Genomic DNA, 17564 nt, shown 5'->3' with positions numbered 1-17564 from the left:
TGGTCTCCCACTGCAAGATCTTGAAAAAGTGTTCGTATATGGTCAGGTTTTAAAACTTTAGATGCTATTCGATGTTCTGGAAGATATACAAACATTATTTTGTGAAATTTAGTTGATAAAATGTAATTAAAAAAACTTACCAGTAAAATGATTATGAAGATGTTCCAAGTCCCATTCGATTAACAAGTCAAGTAGAGTGCTGTCAACAGCTGTTTTCATATTATCTTAGATGTGATATGTATTAGTACACACTTTTATGAAATGCATGCAATTTTACAAAAGTTTAGCACATAAAACCACTGATACTCACCATTTTTGGAAATCTAATATTACTATTACATGAAATTATATAGTTATATTACAATTTCGATGAATTTATATTTTAATATTAATCTTTTTTGCACACGCACAATATAAAACACTTTCACTCAAGAAGATCAATCATCAACTAATCATAAACTAAAATAAAAGAAACAAAACCTACATCGTTTTGTTTATTCATTAAAAAAAAATAGAAGCAAAACAAAAAATGTTAACCGTTATTATTCTTCTTTGATGAGAAAAAAACCCAGACGTTCATATTTCTATGTTTCTGTTGTTACCAACGTATATTTTCAAAATTCAAAAAATACGACAAATTACTTGATTTTAAAACATTGATTATTAAATAATATATGAGAAAATTCAATAATTTGTTTATCAACTGCTTTTTATTGTGTGATATTTTAAATTTTGCAGTACTGATAAAAGATTTATTAATTTAACGAGCTTTGTTATTGAATTTTATCGTTTATATTAACAACATGTGTTTATTGAAAAAAAAGTCTGTATTTTTTTCTCTGTGTAGTGATTTTAGCAAAATGTTCCTAAATAGTTTATATTAGAGTAACTTCGGGTAATGTGGACTACCGTTTTGTTTTTTCTAAATTTCGGTCACAATATATATGGATATTAAAAAAGTTGTGAAGCAATAAATTAGCTAATGTAATCTCTAATTGTTTTTGCTGTTGAAAATTTTTTCTTTCAAAGGATAAAAAATTTATGAGAAAATATTGTAAGGAACCCAAAAACCAGCATTAAAAAAAAATTGGAGGGTAGATTAAAAAATTTAATTTTAATATATTATTATTAATACAAACTAAAAAGTCGCGTTCTTGGCTTAGATAGATGACATACAAAGTACATAGTTATTGTCGGGTAATGTGGACCATTAGTATATATTCAAGTAATTTAAGTGGTCCACATTACACGAACTTGGGCTACAGTGGTAAACAATTATTTTTACCTAATAATCTAAGGGCCATTATTACAACTTGCCGTTATACTTAAAGGTAACTTTAAGCAATAGAAAAAGGTACCTTAAAGGTAACTTTAACTATAACGGCAAGTTGTAATAATGGCCCTAAATGTGCTTAAATTCTTACAAAATACATATATGCAAAACTACGTGTCCACTTCAACTATATAAAACAACCAAACATTAAATTTTACCAACTAACTGTAACAAATTCTGTTTCTTAAGCTAGGTACTCTGTTCAAAATTTCGTGCGAAATGCTGTCAAACTACATATAAAATATTTGGAATGAAATATATGCGAAATAATTTCACAAAAGCAGTACTCTCTTTTTATTGTGGAAAACATGTGAAATACATCTGGCAACCTTATTTTTCCACACGAAATAACATATGCAGCACTTCTTTCGCACGAAATTAAAACTAACAGCTAGCAATTATTTTCGCAATTATGAACAGAGTACTTGGGCCGAAAAAAATGTTGAGCACGAGCATTAATTTCAATACAAGAATAAAAAGCCAACATATCAATTACTCATGAAAGCACATGTGCAATTTTCGTTTAAAACAAATTGTAAAATGTACGACAAATCAGTGTTAACATACCTTCAATAGTTTTTGAAAAAAGACACTGGTCCACATTAGACGCATAGTAAACAATACCCGAAGTTACTCTACTATTTTTTCAATCCTTCGAAAAAAACAAAAAAGGTTTTGATTTTGCAAAAAAAAGTCAAATTTTTTTCCGAAAGATTGAAGAAATATCTATGTATGTATCTAAACTACTTAGGACATATTTTGGTAAGAACAATAGGTAATAAGTTGTATGAATGAGAAAATATGTTATTTTTGATTCGCTAAAATATTTGTTGTCTGCACAAAATGTATAAAATATATATACATAGGCCTCCATTTATGCGGTTTGTTGGGCCCAAAAAAATTGCGTGTAAATCAAATTCGCGTAAAACGAGGTTCTAATTTAGAACGAAATGCTTTTGTGGGACCAATAATTTTTAATTTCGCGTAAAAATGTAGTTACGTCCGTTTGCCTTTAAGGTGACGATATATACTTTTTAAGTAAACTTATTTTATTTTTGTACTTTTAAGAACTTAAAACAAAAGTAAAGTAAAAAAATTATTTCTAATCGAAAATTAAGGTTCAATTAGACGTACCATAGCCATAACCATATAAAACAGCTGTTCGAACCGATTATTTGATTATTGGTGACATGCCATAACACCATAGCCATAACCTTAGATATCAACTGAATTTTGGTTTTCTGCCATAACCATAAACAGCTGATTGATAAATTAACGTATTTTTTTCATTTGACTTTTATTTGTCATAGTTTCTGAATTGTTTGGTATAATTCAAAATAAACAAATGGAAACATCAAAAACAGCTGTTTATGGTTATGGCACGACTAATTGAACCTTAAACTGATTGTATTATATTGTTACGAAATTGTACTTGAATTCAAATATAACAATTTTAAGGGCTGATTTAAAAGTAGCATAATGCTTTCAAATAACAGTGCTGTAATAGCAAACTGTAACATATCTGTGGACATTATTAAATAAAAGCTTTCAGTTGATTTGATCGTAAGTTGGCAACGCTGTATTCGAATATTCAGTTAAAGAACATTGTAGAAAGTACACCACAGATGGCGTATGTATTAGTAAGATCTAGAATATTTGAATTTTGACATTTTTGATAACTATCTAGAGTGCAGATGGCAGTGTTATAAATAGTAGCAGAGGTTGCAGTCGTGAGTCAGTTTTATCAGAGACGCTATTCAAATAAACATAAACTGAGTGCCTTAAAGTGTGCTGTGTTTTTCAATTGAATTCGTGTACATTATAAAGTGTGTCTTTATTTCTGCGAATTTATAAACGTGTATAAAAAAAAACACTGAGTGACTATTTAATTCTGTTGTTTGTACATTTTAAATAAATAAATAAAGAGTTGTTACAAGTTTTAAACTACTAAACGGGTTTTATTTGCAATCAAAAGTATCCGGTTTATTTAAAGGAAATAAACCAGCGTTTTAAAAAGGTTAAAACGTAACAATATGAAAATTGTATGTGATTTATAACGGAAAAGTCAATAATTATGTTAAAAGTTATTTATGTTTAATAAAATAAAATGTATTTTAGGTTTTATGCTATTAGACATATTTTACTTTATTAATTTTCAATGGTGCATATTCAAAAATCATAACTAAAGTCGGAACTAGTAAAACAGAAACTAAAAAATAGTTCATAGATAGTTGTAGATCTTATTCATAATTCATAACTAGCTTAGTTACTGCTTTGAGATATAGAGAAAACAAAATATCGATAATATTTTGATCGATATATACTGTAATTAATTAAAAGGCTTATAAAGCTATTAAGAGACTATTTTTGTTCTCTAAAAGTACATAAAAAATTTATAATTATAGTTTGTATGTAAATCAATTAAAATAAGGGTATGTAGAATGAAACTTTTCAATAGAATGTTGTTGACAAAAAAAAACACATTATTATTTTTTTCTTTTGTATAGATGTATTAAAATGAAAACAATCAGCTGTTTTTTTGAATGTATTAGTTAGTTGGCATTTAGTTACAACTTAACCAAGGTATATTAATTATAAGGTAGTGTTATCAGACCAGCTGATCGATTTTTGCTACTATGTTAATTTTTCGCCGTAGTGCATTATAAATGCCAAACTTTGTTTACATTTTGTAAATGTCAAACTTTGTTTTGCTGTTAAATTCGTTTGTGTTTTAAAACCAATAATAATACTACACGAAATTAGATTTATTTTTAAAAACATCAAATTAAATTACTAACAGATTAAAATTTATAAACATTTTTTGTTTAAAAAAATTTCTCTTTGATTTATTTGTGAGCTGTTTTTGACATTTTTCCCTGCCAGCCAATTCGCCTTCAAATGCAGGCACAATTAAGTAAGTAATTAAATCATTTATTGAGTCTTTTCTTTTTCATTCTTACAGAGTGAGATACAAAATCGACATTTTAACAATATAAAATCTTAAAACTATATTTGTTTCGTTCTAATACACTTTAAAAGATAATGCAACTTGCTGAAGAATATATATGTTAATAACATTGAACTGTTAAATTGATTTGCAAACAATGCTTGCTCCCGGCATTTACAGTAACCAACAGAAAAGACTGTTAAACAAAATAAAAATTAAAACTAAATAACACTTAAAATTAAATAAAACAAAACTGTAAAGGCTCCATTAGTCTTTGCGTTCTGTAACGTTTCTGTTCTGTGCCGTTCTGAATGCTGTTTTATTGCAGTTAGTTTTTCCGTAAGATCGTATCAGCTGTTTTTAAAATAATAACCAAAAAACCATCTTGGTGATTTTGTTACTATTTTTAGTGTTTTTTTGTATTTAGACCTTCAACATATTATTGTGAACATTTTTATAAATACATACATATATTTTTTGTTAATTATTTAATTTAAACTAATTTTTTTACATAAATAGTACATACATTAAAAGAAATTTATATTTATGTTATTAAATTTCAATGTTTTTTTGAAAATATTATATTTTTTATTCTTTTGTTAATAATAAATATTTCCCTTTCAAAAATGTTGGTACCACTGGTTTCATATTGTTGGCATTTTTGTGTATATATGTATCAGCTGTTTTAGCTGTCACTTAACGTTGCGGACAAAATTCTGTTTTCAACAGATTCATCCGCAACAGAACGGCAACGTTACAGAAAAACTAACGACATACACAACTTTCCCTATACTAAAAACAAAACAGCTGATTCGGAACGGAACGGAACGTACAAACTAACTAGGCCTTAATGCAGGCACAATGTCAAACTACATATAAAAAAAATATAACCAATTCGCTCGGTATTCTGAATTCGCCGATGACACTACCTTATAATTAATATACCTTGAACCAAGGTGCATTTAATAAGGTGCCATCGGCAGCACAGCTGATTATAGAAATAGCACGCACAAATGTCAAACTACATATATAAAAAATATTCGCCCGTACGTCCGTATGTCAAAATCTATATATAAAAAATAAGTGAATTCGCCTGTATTTATTTCAATTCGCCACTGCTGTCACCTTGTTAAATACGCCTTGCCTTGAACTTAACCATGATTAAGTGCTAACCATGATTAAGTGCTGAAAGTAACCAATTGTGAATAACTTAAATAGGTACTTAACCCTTTCAGACATTTTGTCCAATATATTCGACATTTGGAATTTTCCTTTTAAAGTCATGTAGCGTTGACGCAATTGGATAGATTTTTACAGTTAATAGCGTTATCAAAAGAGTGGTTACTATATTGAATATATGTATATGTGATTTAAACATCTAATTTTTCATTGGTTTTTGTTAAATTAAGTTATTTTCATAAATACGTCAGCGTTCTATAAGAATGTGTTAGACATAGTAATATTCGGTGCTTTTTTAAAATGATAATTACATCATGTTAAGCTATAAAAAAAGCATGTAAGTATTAATTGAGTATTAGTTTAGATATTTGTGTATTAATTGCAATTAATTACATTAATTTTTTAAATTTTATTTATGAGATACATGTCATTTAAGAAAATTCGCCCAATATATTTGACTTCATCTGGCAGGCATGTGTGATGATTTACCTATAATTTGACTTCATATTCTTAATTAGCAGCCTCAAATTAGCTTACACTGAAATTTTCAGTTTTTTTATCACAACTAATTCTATATAATGTCTGAAAGGGTTAAAAAAGTCAACATTTGGTGATCGTTTATGAATATGCTCCAATATTTTTGCTATATTTTAGTTCACGATTTTGATTTTTTATTATTATTTTATATATAAATAGGCCACACGTTTTTTTGTGGTACACTTTTAAGTATGTTATTGTCCACCAATATTGATGAAACATATATGGTTTAAAAGGTTATTTTCTCTAGATTTGCAGAACATAATTTTTTTTTTTTAAATTCTTTCCATAAAAGTTGTAGAAGGCGTTTAAAAGTGGTCGAATTTCGGCCACCGGGCGATCCTAGTTAGCATTATTATTGCAATTTTTGACTGCACACCACATTTTAATTTTTAATTAATTTTTTTTATTTATTTTTCACTATTTGTTTTGAAATTTCATATAAAAAGTAAGTATTTTACATTCAAAACATAAGAAAAGGGTCACTGTTGACGTCACGAAAAAAAAGTAAAAGAGTACACTAAAATAACGAAATTGTCGATGGTGCAATCTTGTTTATTTCATTCATGGCCCATTATTATAGTCAGAAATAAAGTATATTTTAGGAGAAATAAAGTCGTCTTTACTTAAGAGTGGACTTTAGGACTACTCTTAAGGTCTACGACTCTTTAAAAATCGAAAAGAGTCAAAAAGTCGACTTTTTGTTTCTACTATAAAACCCTAAACCCTAGGTTAAAATGTCTGAGAAAATTAAAAGTTGGCAACACATATGTTACTATGTATATATTTTGTAAATATATCAGCTGATAATGTTTACGATACATTGTTTGAAAAAATGTATCTTTTTTAAATTTTGTTTAACATATCCCAAAAAAACTCGTAATACTGTACACGAAATAAATGGAAAAATCAAATGACGAAAACCACTCTGCTAGTACTCAAAATATTGAGTCAACTTTCGTCGAGCTCGAAGGAATTCTCAACTCCTCTAAAAATAGTGAAAAAGACAAATGTGCAGCTTGGCGCCAGCAATCCATTATAGTTAAGTCCCTTAATGGAACTTTCGCAAATGATTTTATGGGTCGCCATTGGGTACATCATAGTTCCCTTACTAATAACAGTGATGAATTTCATAAATATTTGCGTGATGCTTTATCTGATGATGAACGTTACAGGGATATTGTATTTCCAAATTTGGATGACATGAATTTTCCAAGCGAACCCGCTGCAGGCAATGAGATTTTTAATGAAATATTTATTGAAAACAATCAACCCTTTAATACTGACATTAACATGTCATTAGATGAGGAAATCAACAATCGAATTGAACAATCATCTTGTATTCCCACGACAGCCGGTTTTAAGCACCGGAATGACCCGAGTTCATTCGGCCAACGGCTGTCAACTCAGCAATCACTGCTGCTACAACAACAATCATCTTGCAAAAATGTTCTACAGGGCCAAACTACACCAAAAACGCAGCTTTCATCATTTTGTTCGGCGCGTCAGCTTTTGGCCGTACAAACATTAAAGGTAAAGCGTTTATCATTTGATCTGTTACTCTGTTAATATGGATCTTTGCGTTACAGAAACATGGACAAAATGATGGCACGATAAAACAGCAACGAAGCTTAAATAATCCGCATAAGCCAGATGTTGGTTTTAATTTTTCAGCCACTAAAAAATCTTTAGGTTCTCTTGGTCGTGTGATCAATTCTACACGTAAAAGTTTCGTTTCACCGATACGCAGTGAATCGTAAGTAAAGTTATTATTTTATTTCATGGCCAAAAACAATATTTGAATAATGTGTTTCTAAAGATCGTTTAACAATTTTTTTTTTTGCAATTAGAATTTGAAATTAAATAAATTTTTCTAAAAATTCTCCATGATTGCAAAACAATTATAGTGATTTAAAATTAAAATCATGCATAATATTCGGGGTTGTCATAGAATCCAATCATTGACGAAATCGGTTTTGAAAACGACAAAAAAGGGTATACCTATTTGACATATGAAATCCAATGTAATTTTTTGTTTAATCGATAAAGAATTTAATTCCAGATCGAATATAAAAACGATAACTTTTGATTTCACGAGACCAATGTACTTTTTCTCTCTTTTTCAAAATCGATTCCGACAATGATTGGCTTCTATGACAACCCCGTTTATGTCTTAATGTCTCGATTTTTTGTATGTAGCACAACAAAAACAGATGAAGTTTTAAAGAATGAAGAAAACATTGACACTGAGTTAGCGTTACTATTATCACATCCAGCACTAAAAAATGTGGATTTAAAAATGGTGGAACTAATAAATAATGAAATAATTCATAAATTTAAACCAGTAGGTTAGTAATTATAGATATATTATTAAAAGGTCTGTTCAGTAACATAAAACTATTACGGATTATTATAAATTGTTAAAGTTTTTTGGAATATGTCTTGAACGCCTAACAATTTTGTTCTAATAATTTCAAAGTAATTCGTTTTAGATGTTTGTTACACATACTTACTATACATACTTACTATACATACTTATATATTTAAGTTTATTTCAGATTGGAATGAGATAGCTGGATTAGAATATGCGAAATCGATAATAAAGGAAGCTGTTGTGTATCCTTTACTACGGCCAGACATATTTACCGGTTTACGTAGACCACCTAGAGGGATTTTGCTATTTGGACCACCAGGTACTGGCAAAACGTTAATTGGAAAATGTATAGCATCCCAATCTAGTTCTACTTTCTTCAGTATCAGTTCGGCATCACTGACTTCCAAATGGATGGGAGAAGGTGAAAAAATGGTTAGAGCTTTGTTTGCTGTAGCCGTAGCAAGACAGCCATCGGTATGTGGATTACAACTACATACAAATGTAAATGGTTATATTTATTTGTTAATCTATTCTTAGGTAATATTTATAGATGAAATTGATTCTTTACTTTCTCAAAGATCAGAAAATGAAAATGAAGGAACACGACGTCTAAAGGTAATACATTATTTTATTTAATATCAAAGAATAATAACAAGATTTGAAGTGAAGCGCTGTCAAAAAAAACCTAAGTCGGTTGTCAAAAAAAACCTAATTCTATGAATGTATTGGTAACATTTTCTTTATATGTATTGGTCACAAATTATACAGATATGAATCAGCTGGTTTCGATAGAAAAATAACAAAACAAAATGTCAAAATAGTTGTGTTTTGAAAAGAGTTACAAATTTATTTCACACTAGTTGCCTATTGAAAATTGTATTTTTTCTCTCGCTCTGCAAATCACAACCATTGAAAACTTTTTTGACAACTGTCATTTGTTTTATATCTGTAATCAAAGTATAACAAGTAGTCCGACTCTTTGACAACAGTACCTAATTCTATACATGTGTTAGTAAAAAAGTACCTAACTCTAAACATGTGTGAGTAACAAAATTACACATGTGTTGGTAACTTTTAAATTTTCTACAGGCAACAGAGTTTTATAAAAAATAGGTATGTTCATTTACTTTCCCAGTAAATACTTGCAACGAGAGAATAAAATCAAATTTACAAAATCACTCTCTTAAAATCTCAAAAATAGTAAAAAGCATAGTAGAAAAATAGAAGGTAGTTTCATTCTCTCTTTATTTTTTAAAATTCTACGTCTGGCATGCTTAAGGATTTTGACGTTTTCGTTAAAATAGTAATACCATATTAATTAAAAATTTTCCCATATATTCTTTGAAGTTTGTGAAAAAATTAATACATAATTTTCATTAATTTGAAAAATATTAAAAAAAATATAAAAAATATTTACTATCAAATTGGGATCAAAGGTAAGATTTTCATTTTCAAATATTTCAAAGCTAATTTGTGAACATTATTTTAAGATTTAACAAACATGAGTTGCATTTTCCCCAACTGCGAAAATACCAAATATTTTTGCAAAAATTCAAATGTAAATTTTTTTAAAGTCCATACATTACCTAACAAACGACAACAGTGGCTGGATGTATGTAAAACATGCGAAGAAGATTTGCCAAAAGAGCCAATGGTGTGCTCCGACCATTTCCTTAAAAGCAATATTTCAGTTAATACATTAACTTCCAACACAACATACTTAATACATTTTTATTTAAATACTAAATTATAAATTACACATTTTTTTGTAAAAAATTTCTCTAAAATAAAAATCATTTTTAGGAATGTGGCAACGCATTTTAAAATGCTCACAAAATAAGGAAACTTCAAAAAACCTTATTTGAAAAAAAAAATTTTGATTGAAACTACCTTTATATTTTTATCATGGTAAAAAGTAAATGAACGCTTTTCCAGTAACAATTGTTTTATACACACAATTTTCATATTTTATTCCTTTTAAAATGTATAAATACTCACATTTTCTTCAATTTTATTGAAAATTCTTTTTTCATATTTTTTCACCACAAAAATAAAATTGAAAATAAATAAACAATAACACCAAACATGAAATATAAGCTTCTAACTATTACGAGTTCAAAATAGAACTTGTAATAGTTTGCAACGAGAGAACACTCTCCAAAATTTATACGCTCTTGAATTTTTCTCTACTTGCAAGTTTTTTGAGTTAATGAACGCTTTTCCAGTAACAATTGGTACTAACTAGTAACAACTTTTAGTTATTGAACATAGCTACTGTTCTAAATTTGAGTTTGTATGAATTTTCAATACCACAAATTGTAACTCTGTCCTATAGTTTAAATTCTACAATAACAAAAAATTACATGTCAGAATTTCCAAAAATATTTTTTTTCTTGATTTGTGCAAAATAGATACTTTTTAACAATGAAAGTGTGCTAAAAGTGTTTAAAAAAAATATAAAATTATATGTGTTAAAGTAATAATTTGTAAAAAAGACGTTATTTTATCAAAAATTAAAAGTTAAAATTTCAAGACATTTTATTTGTTTACATTTCCCTGAGCCATGGTTTTTATACCGGGAATTCCCGGGAATTTTGCCAATTTTTCACTTCTCGATTCCCGGGATTACAAAGAAAACAAGTTAGAACTCCATTTTTTTTAAAGTGAAAAGTTTTGTTTACAGTTTTTATTTTATATCTCGGAAATAATAGGTCGCTTAATATTTTTATTTAGTTGGGGTTTAACGAATTGAGATTTAAAAAGACATATGGAAAACATTCCACAAAACTCTAGTAGAATAAAGGCCCCCACTTTTGATGGTGGCACACGCTTTGGTATTTCCAAGTATAAAATTGATTTTGGCTTTGAAAGGAAACACAGCAATAGTTCTTGGTAACAATGACAGCTTTATAATGAGTGTGTTTTCTGCAAAAAAAATCATTCTGTATTATAAAAATTCATTTTGTGACCTTTGAATCCAATAATTTGTGAATTTTCATCATTAAGCTTTCCGTCATTATATTTTTTAAAAATTATTTGTATAAACTTTTATATTTTGTAAATAACAAGGCATCAAATGAAGACTTTATGTATATTTAAATATAACATATAACAAAGGATCGAAATAATTAATTCTTAACTAGGATCGCCTGGTGGTCAAAATTCGACCACTAATAACGAAATTATACAGTTACTTTTTTCAATGTACGATACAATATTGTTCACGTTTGTGTACAAATACACGTGTATTTAGATGTGCATAAACATAGATGTGTTGTTGTTTTTCAAGCAAATTTATAACGCTTTTTAATAGTTTTATGAAAGAATTTTTAAAAAAAATTTATATTGTGCACATCTAGATAAAATAACTTTTTAAACCATATATGTTTCATCAATATTGGTGGACAATAACATACTTTTTTGAGTGTATGTGTACCACAAAAAAACGTGTGGCCTATTTATATATAAGATTCCATTTTCGTGATCAAAATAAATTTTATCTCTTAACGATTCAGTTAAATGTATTGAATTGATTCTTTTTTACTAAAATAAAATTTGTTTCAATTCATTTTGTAAATGATTAAAAGCTAAATAAAACTTAATGAGAAAACACATTTTAACTCAATTTGTAGTTGATTTGAATCAACAAAAATTTAATCATTCAAAGTTTGAATAAATTCTGTTACACACAAAAAATTCTATAGGTTATATTGCCTAAAAATATAGTATAAATTTAACTAAGAGCAAGGGTAGAATGGCATTTATAAAGTTATTTAGTAAATATGCCTAAAATTTTTGTTGATTTCCTTGTTCGAAAAATCAACAAAAGTTTTTGTTAAACTTTCTTATAAACTTTTCAGAATTACAAATGATAGCAAAGCTAATTTATACTTTTATTTTTGGTAAATTATCTATGTAATAAAATATCTGTTTAGTTAAATTAACTATTTTTTCTATGCTATTACTACTAATGACAATGAAATTGATTTTTTATTTAATTTATCTTTATTTATTGATAAAATGAAAACTTAATGGAGTTAAAACATTACAAATAAAATTGATTTTGGAAACAATTAATATCTAACCTTATGAATGTAAATGTTACTATGTGGAATGGCTGTCCATCTCTATCTTTTGATCTGTTCCAGTACTAGTCAGATTTAAAGGTTTTGTTTTATTAATAATAAACTAAAGAACCAATTGTTATAGTATCACTATTTTTGATTCAAACCTGCAATCTGAGATAGAGATGGACATTCCACATACTAACATTCAAATTATTATTATTCTCAGGTCTATTATTACAACTTGCCTTTATAGTTAAAGTTAACTTTAAGGGTACCTTTTTCTATTGCTTAAAGTTACCTTTAACTATAAAGGCAAGTTGTAATAATGGGCCTTAACAACACCAAATAATTAACTAAACACCATTAACAGAACAGTTAAATAAAATATTGAAACATTTCAATACAGGTACTTCTGGGAGATAATATGCCATGTAGGTAGATTTGTCGGGAGTTGAGCTTGTTGTGGGCTGCTTGATTTTTTGAGTTTTGAAAATAATCTATTTCATTGTCCGAAGACGATGTCTGTGGTGGTATTGTGGAATTTTGATTACTTTTGGGGACTTGTTTCACCAAAAGTTTCGTAGGATCTCGCGTTTGTAAATTTATTTGAGTTTTTGAACGCCTTTGCTGTAATTGTTGTTGGGCCACTGCTGAAGTTGAAGGTCTATCAACAACGTGTTATTCACGTTTTTTACTTCATTCTATACATGTCGCGTGTCTCCACGCGTTTGATTATATTGCTAAAAATATAATTTATTTAAATTTTCATATTTTTAAAGTTAATTTAATATATACAGTGCCGAACTTAAGTATTGGCACAGGATGCTCATTGTACTTTAAGGTCTATTTAGAGGCAGTATTGTAGAGATTTTTAATAAAAAAATATATTTACCAGATAGACTGTTGAATTTCCTATAAAATATTACCTACTTCATTTCAACAATTTAATACCACTATTTATTAATAACAAAACAACATAAAAAATACTTCATTTCAATGAACAAAATTATTGGCACACTTCATTAAAAGCTAAAAAAAACATTTGATTTAGGAAGCAACATTGCAAAATTTAGTATATAGTTGCAAGTGATTTTTGCTTTATAACTGCCTCGAGTAGCTTAGGCATGAATCCACCAACTTGTTTGTGATATCTGACCCAATACTTTGCCATTCTTCAACTAATTCCTTTTTCACTCGCTTATCTAGCTCTTCCCCCAGATGCTCTATTGGGTTGAGATCCGGAGATTGTGGAGGGTGTGGTAGGGCATGCGAAATATTGTATGAAAGCCACATACGTACAGTATAGGCCGAATTTTTGGGGTCATTGTCATTTTGAAAAGTGAAAGAAAATGGTAAAATTAACTTTTCTGCACTTTTTCTGAGGTGTATCCATATATTTCACTTTGTCCATTATTTCGTCAATGAACACCAGCTCTCCAACCCCTGCAGCGGACATACAACCCCACACAATTACCTCTCCAGCACCATGTTTTACTGTTGAAGCAATATTTTGTTTTTCCAGCTCTTTATTGGGTTTTCTCCATACCGTTTGACGGCCATCAGTGCGAAAATTATTAATTTTGCTTTCATCAGAGAGTAGCACTAGGTGCTAAAAATCATGTGGCTTACGTAAATTCCTAAACGGCATATTCTAAACGCTTCTTTTGGCTCACAGATGAAATAAATGGTTTACGTCTAGCAATACGACAACTATAGTTTGTCTTCTGGAGCATTCTTCTGGCTATTGCTGCGTGAACTTCTTTCCCAAACTCTTCTTTAATCTCTGCAGCAACCTCTGTTAAAGATATTTTTGGACATAACATGACCTTTTTGATTATATGGCTGCATTTACGCTCACTTTCAATTGTTGATGCTCCCTTAAAACGTTGCGCGATAATCCGAATTGTAAAACGGCTCCTTTCCATAATCTCTACAATCTCAGCATACGATTTTCCTTGATTGTGCAAGTGAAAAATGATTTTGCGCTCAGATTCTGTTGTTTCCATTTTTTTGTTAGCTATTTTCAGCAAAATTAATAATTATTGTGCAAATTTTTTACAAATTGACATTAACAGTTTTAGAAACGAAAACTGTTAAATAAAAGAAGATAAAATGGCATTTTCTATGAACAAAAAGTGGATAGATTGATAAAATTTGAAGAATCTGGTTAAGTGTGCCAATAGTTTTGTTCGACGGAATTGGGGAATTTTTCGTCTTTTTATTATTAGTAAATAATATTGCAAAATTGTTGAAATAATAGGAAATTCATCAATCTATCTGATAAATATATTTTTTTATTAAAAATGTCAACAATATGGCCTTTAAATCGATATTAAAGTACAATGAGCATCCTGTGCCAATACTTAAGTTTGGCACTGTACTTACCCTTTTGCACCAAAAATATTTTCAATTGACAAATAAACAAAAATAAATTCGAAGATGTTAGTCCCGGTCCACACTGTGAAACATTTGCTGCAAAACATTTGAGTTTGTGGATGAAAGGGGAAAGAGGAATGAAAAAGGGAACTTTGTTTCATGTACATGAAGTTTTTGTTGAGTATGTCATCCACATTTATTCGTTCGTATTCGTACTGTACAGAAATGTCAAAAACTGAAAAGCAAAAACTTCACTGTGTGGACACGAATGCAGTTTCAAAAGAGAATTTAAAAATGTTTTGCAGCAAATGTTTCACAGTGTGGACAGGGACTTACTAATTCCAATAGTTATATTAACATAGTTTTTAGGTAAAGTGTATTGTTTGAATTACCTATTAGCATAGATAATAAAACTTAGTTTTTCATTTTCATCTAAAAAGAAATTAACTATGCAAGCTTAGTTAATATAGCCTCGATTATTTTTTTGTGTATATTAATTAACTTCAAATTGAAGCTTTTAAAGGAAGCTAAAGAATTAGATATTCGGAATGGATTTATGAAATGAATTAAGTTCAAATTGAATTAATTAATACGAAGCTTTATATATAATGATTATAACACTAAGTTTTTATATGAAATTTTGCTATAATATTCATAATTCGCAGTATTATTATATATTTTGGGAATAGCCGGGTACCCGGGAATGTAGAGAAACAAATGAGAGAGTAATTTGAAAAAATTAAGAGTTGGACTACTTGTTATACTTTGTCTGTAATAATCTGTGGTATTGGTGTTCAAACCACTTTCACCACACTCCTCAAATGCACATAGTTGTAAAAAAGCGACTTAAAAATTATAACAAAATTTTATTACAATTAAATTTAAAAATTGAAACAACTCTCAAGTTATTTAATGAATATTTGACCTGGAAAGATTTTATAAATAGATTTTTCTGCTTTTTATTTCATAATTTCTGCAAAAAATTTAATTTATTCGAATTATTATTAATTTTCAATACCAAATTTGACAAAAGTTTTTTTTTTCAGTTTTAATTTCAACCTCCAAAAATTAAAAGTCAAAAAAATTAAAAAAAAAAATATTTTTCGTTTGTGCAAAATATACAGTGGTTCAAAGCCAAACTCATACACCTAACTTTTTATTTTTTAATATTAAAACGCAGCTTATTTAAAAATGGTACATGAAAACAATGTATGGAGGGTTTATTGGGTAAATTGTCCTCTTTCGGATGGGTATTTAAACAAAGGAATTATGTTAGAAGGTAAGAAATTATGGTCGGTTTAATAAAATATCTTATTAAAAAACATAAAAGTCAAACTCGTACAGCGAACCTTATTTAAAAAAATAATATCTTTAATTTGTGCCTTTGGATGTAAAGTAAGCCAAAATTAAAAACCATCAAATATTTTCATTATATTATAAAGTTTTATCCAAAAATATCCAAATGGAAGACATAACGGACAAACAACCGAAGAAACCCGAAAGCTTGCTGTAAAGCTTCCGGGGGATGGAAAATCTCTTCTTGAAATTCCCAAAATTCTGGGAAGGAGTGATTCTACTATCCAATACATTCTAAAACGATACAGGACTTCAAGACAAATAAAACCAAAAATGCACACAATAAAATATTCAGTGAAGCTGAAGAGCGAAATATTGTCAGAGCGTGTAAAAAGGATCTCTTTGCATGCTCTTCTAAACTTTCGTCCATTGCGGGAAAGAAAGCTTGCGTCCAAACCATCCGGAATATACTTTATAGAGCGAATTTGAATGGCAGAATGGCTAGAAAATGCTTTTGCTTAGCAAGAAAAATAAAAAGGACTGCTTAAACTTCAAAGGAGCTACCTCGATAATAAATTGAGACAACACCAAATTTCCTCTAAATAGGAGTTGAGAAGAGTTCTTACTGAGGAATGGGAAAATATTGATCCCACCGTTTGCAGCAAACTAGTGAAAAGTATGCCTAAGAGACCATAGATGCTTATTCAAGCAAAAGGATACCATACAAAGTAATGATTTTTATGGTATTGTTACCTTTTTAGCATACCATGTTAAATGTATGAGTTTGGCTTTTTGCGTATTTTTTTGTTAATTCTTATTTAGTGTTATTTAAATTGTTTTACTTTTATTTTACATATGAATTGAATAAAGAATTACATAAGCTACAACCCTCCCAAACACACTTTTTATTTAACTTTAAGAGGTAAACTGAAATTAAGAGATATATAACAAATTTCCTAGTGTAAGAGTTTGGCTTTGAGCCACTGTACATGTTTCGGTTTAAATTCGTTGAAAAAAATAAAAGAATATTTATTGTGTGTCTGTGAAAGAGTGTGTTAGAATTGCAATTTTCAAGAAAAAGTTTTGAAGTTAATTCACTCTCTCAAATGTGTTGAATTCACATCCCTAAAATAAATGACTGATGGAAACTAACACACTAGCAATTTATTTACCAACACATGCATAACACGGCACAAGTTGGAAAGAAAGGGAACTACTGATGTATAAACCCATCAGCACCAGGGTTGTCAGATTTTTTTTACCACCATCGCCAAAAGCTAAACGTAAAATCGCCAAAAGTCGCCAAAATAATTTTTTTGAAATTCTACATACATATTTTATGAATTATAAAGTCAATTTATTTCGGTTTAAATCTAGTGCATTAGTTATTTATATTAAATTGATATCAAAAGTTTTTTTTATCTGGAGGCTGAAATCAATTGCAACACAATTTAT

At 28.7% G+C, this 17564-nt stretch overlaps 1 protein-coding gene across 1 annotated transcript in view; it reads left to right on the top strand.

Moving 5' to 3' along the window:
• Positions 1–6881: 6881 nt before the first annotated feature.
• Fign (Fidgetin) overlaps positions 6882–17564 on the top strand; it is a 42834-nt gene continuing 32151 nt past the window's right edge. The window contains exons 1-5 of the mRNA XM_065499794.1: positions 6882–7529; positions 7586–7752; positions 8196–8344; positions 8555–8844; positions 8908–8985. Coding sequence (XP_065355866.1) covers positions 6897–7529; positions 7586–7752; positions 8196–8344; positions 8555–8844; positions 8908–8985 — 1317 coding nt within the window. The 5' untranslated portion in view covers positions 6882–6896. The remainder of the gene's footprint in view (positions 7530–7585; positions 7753–8195; positions 8345–8554; positions 8845–8907; positions 8986–17564) is intronic.

Source organism: Calliphora vicina, chromosome 2 (genome assembly GCF_958450345.1).
Source record: "Calliphora vicina chromosome 2, idCalVici1.1, whole genome shotgun sequence".
Taxonomy (NCBI): domain Eukaryota; kingdom Metazoa; phylum Arthropoda; class Insecta; order Diptera; family Calliphoridae; genus Calliphora; species Calliphora vicina.
Note: the sequence above shows the minus strand (reverse complement) of the source record. Positions and strands in the feature narration are given on the sequence as shown.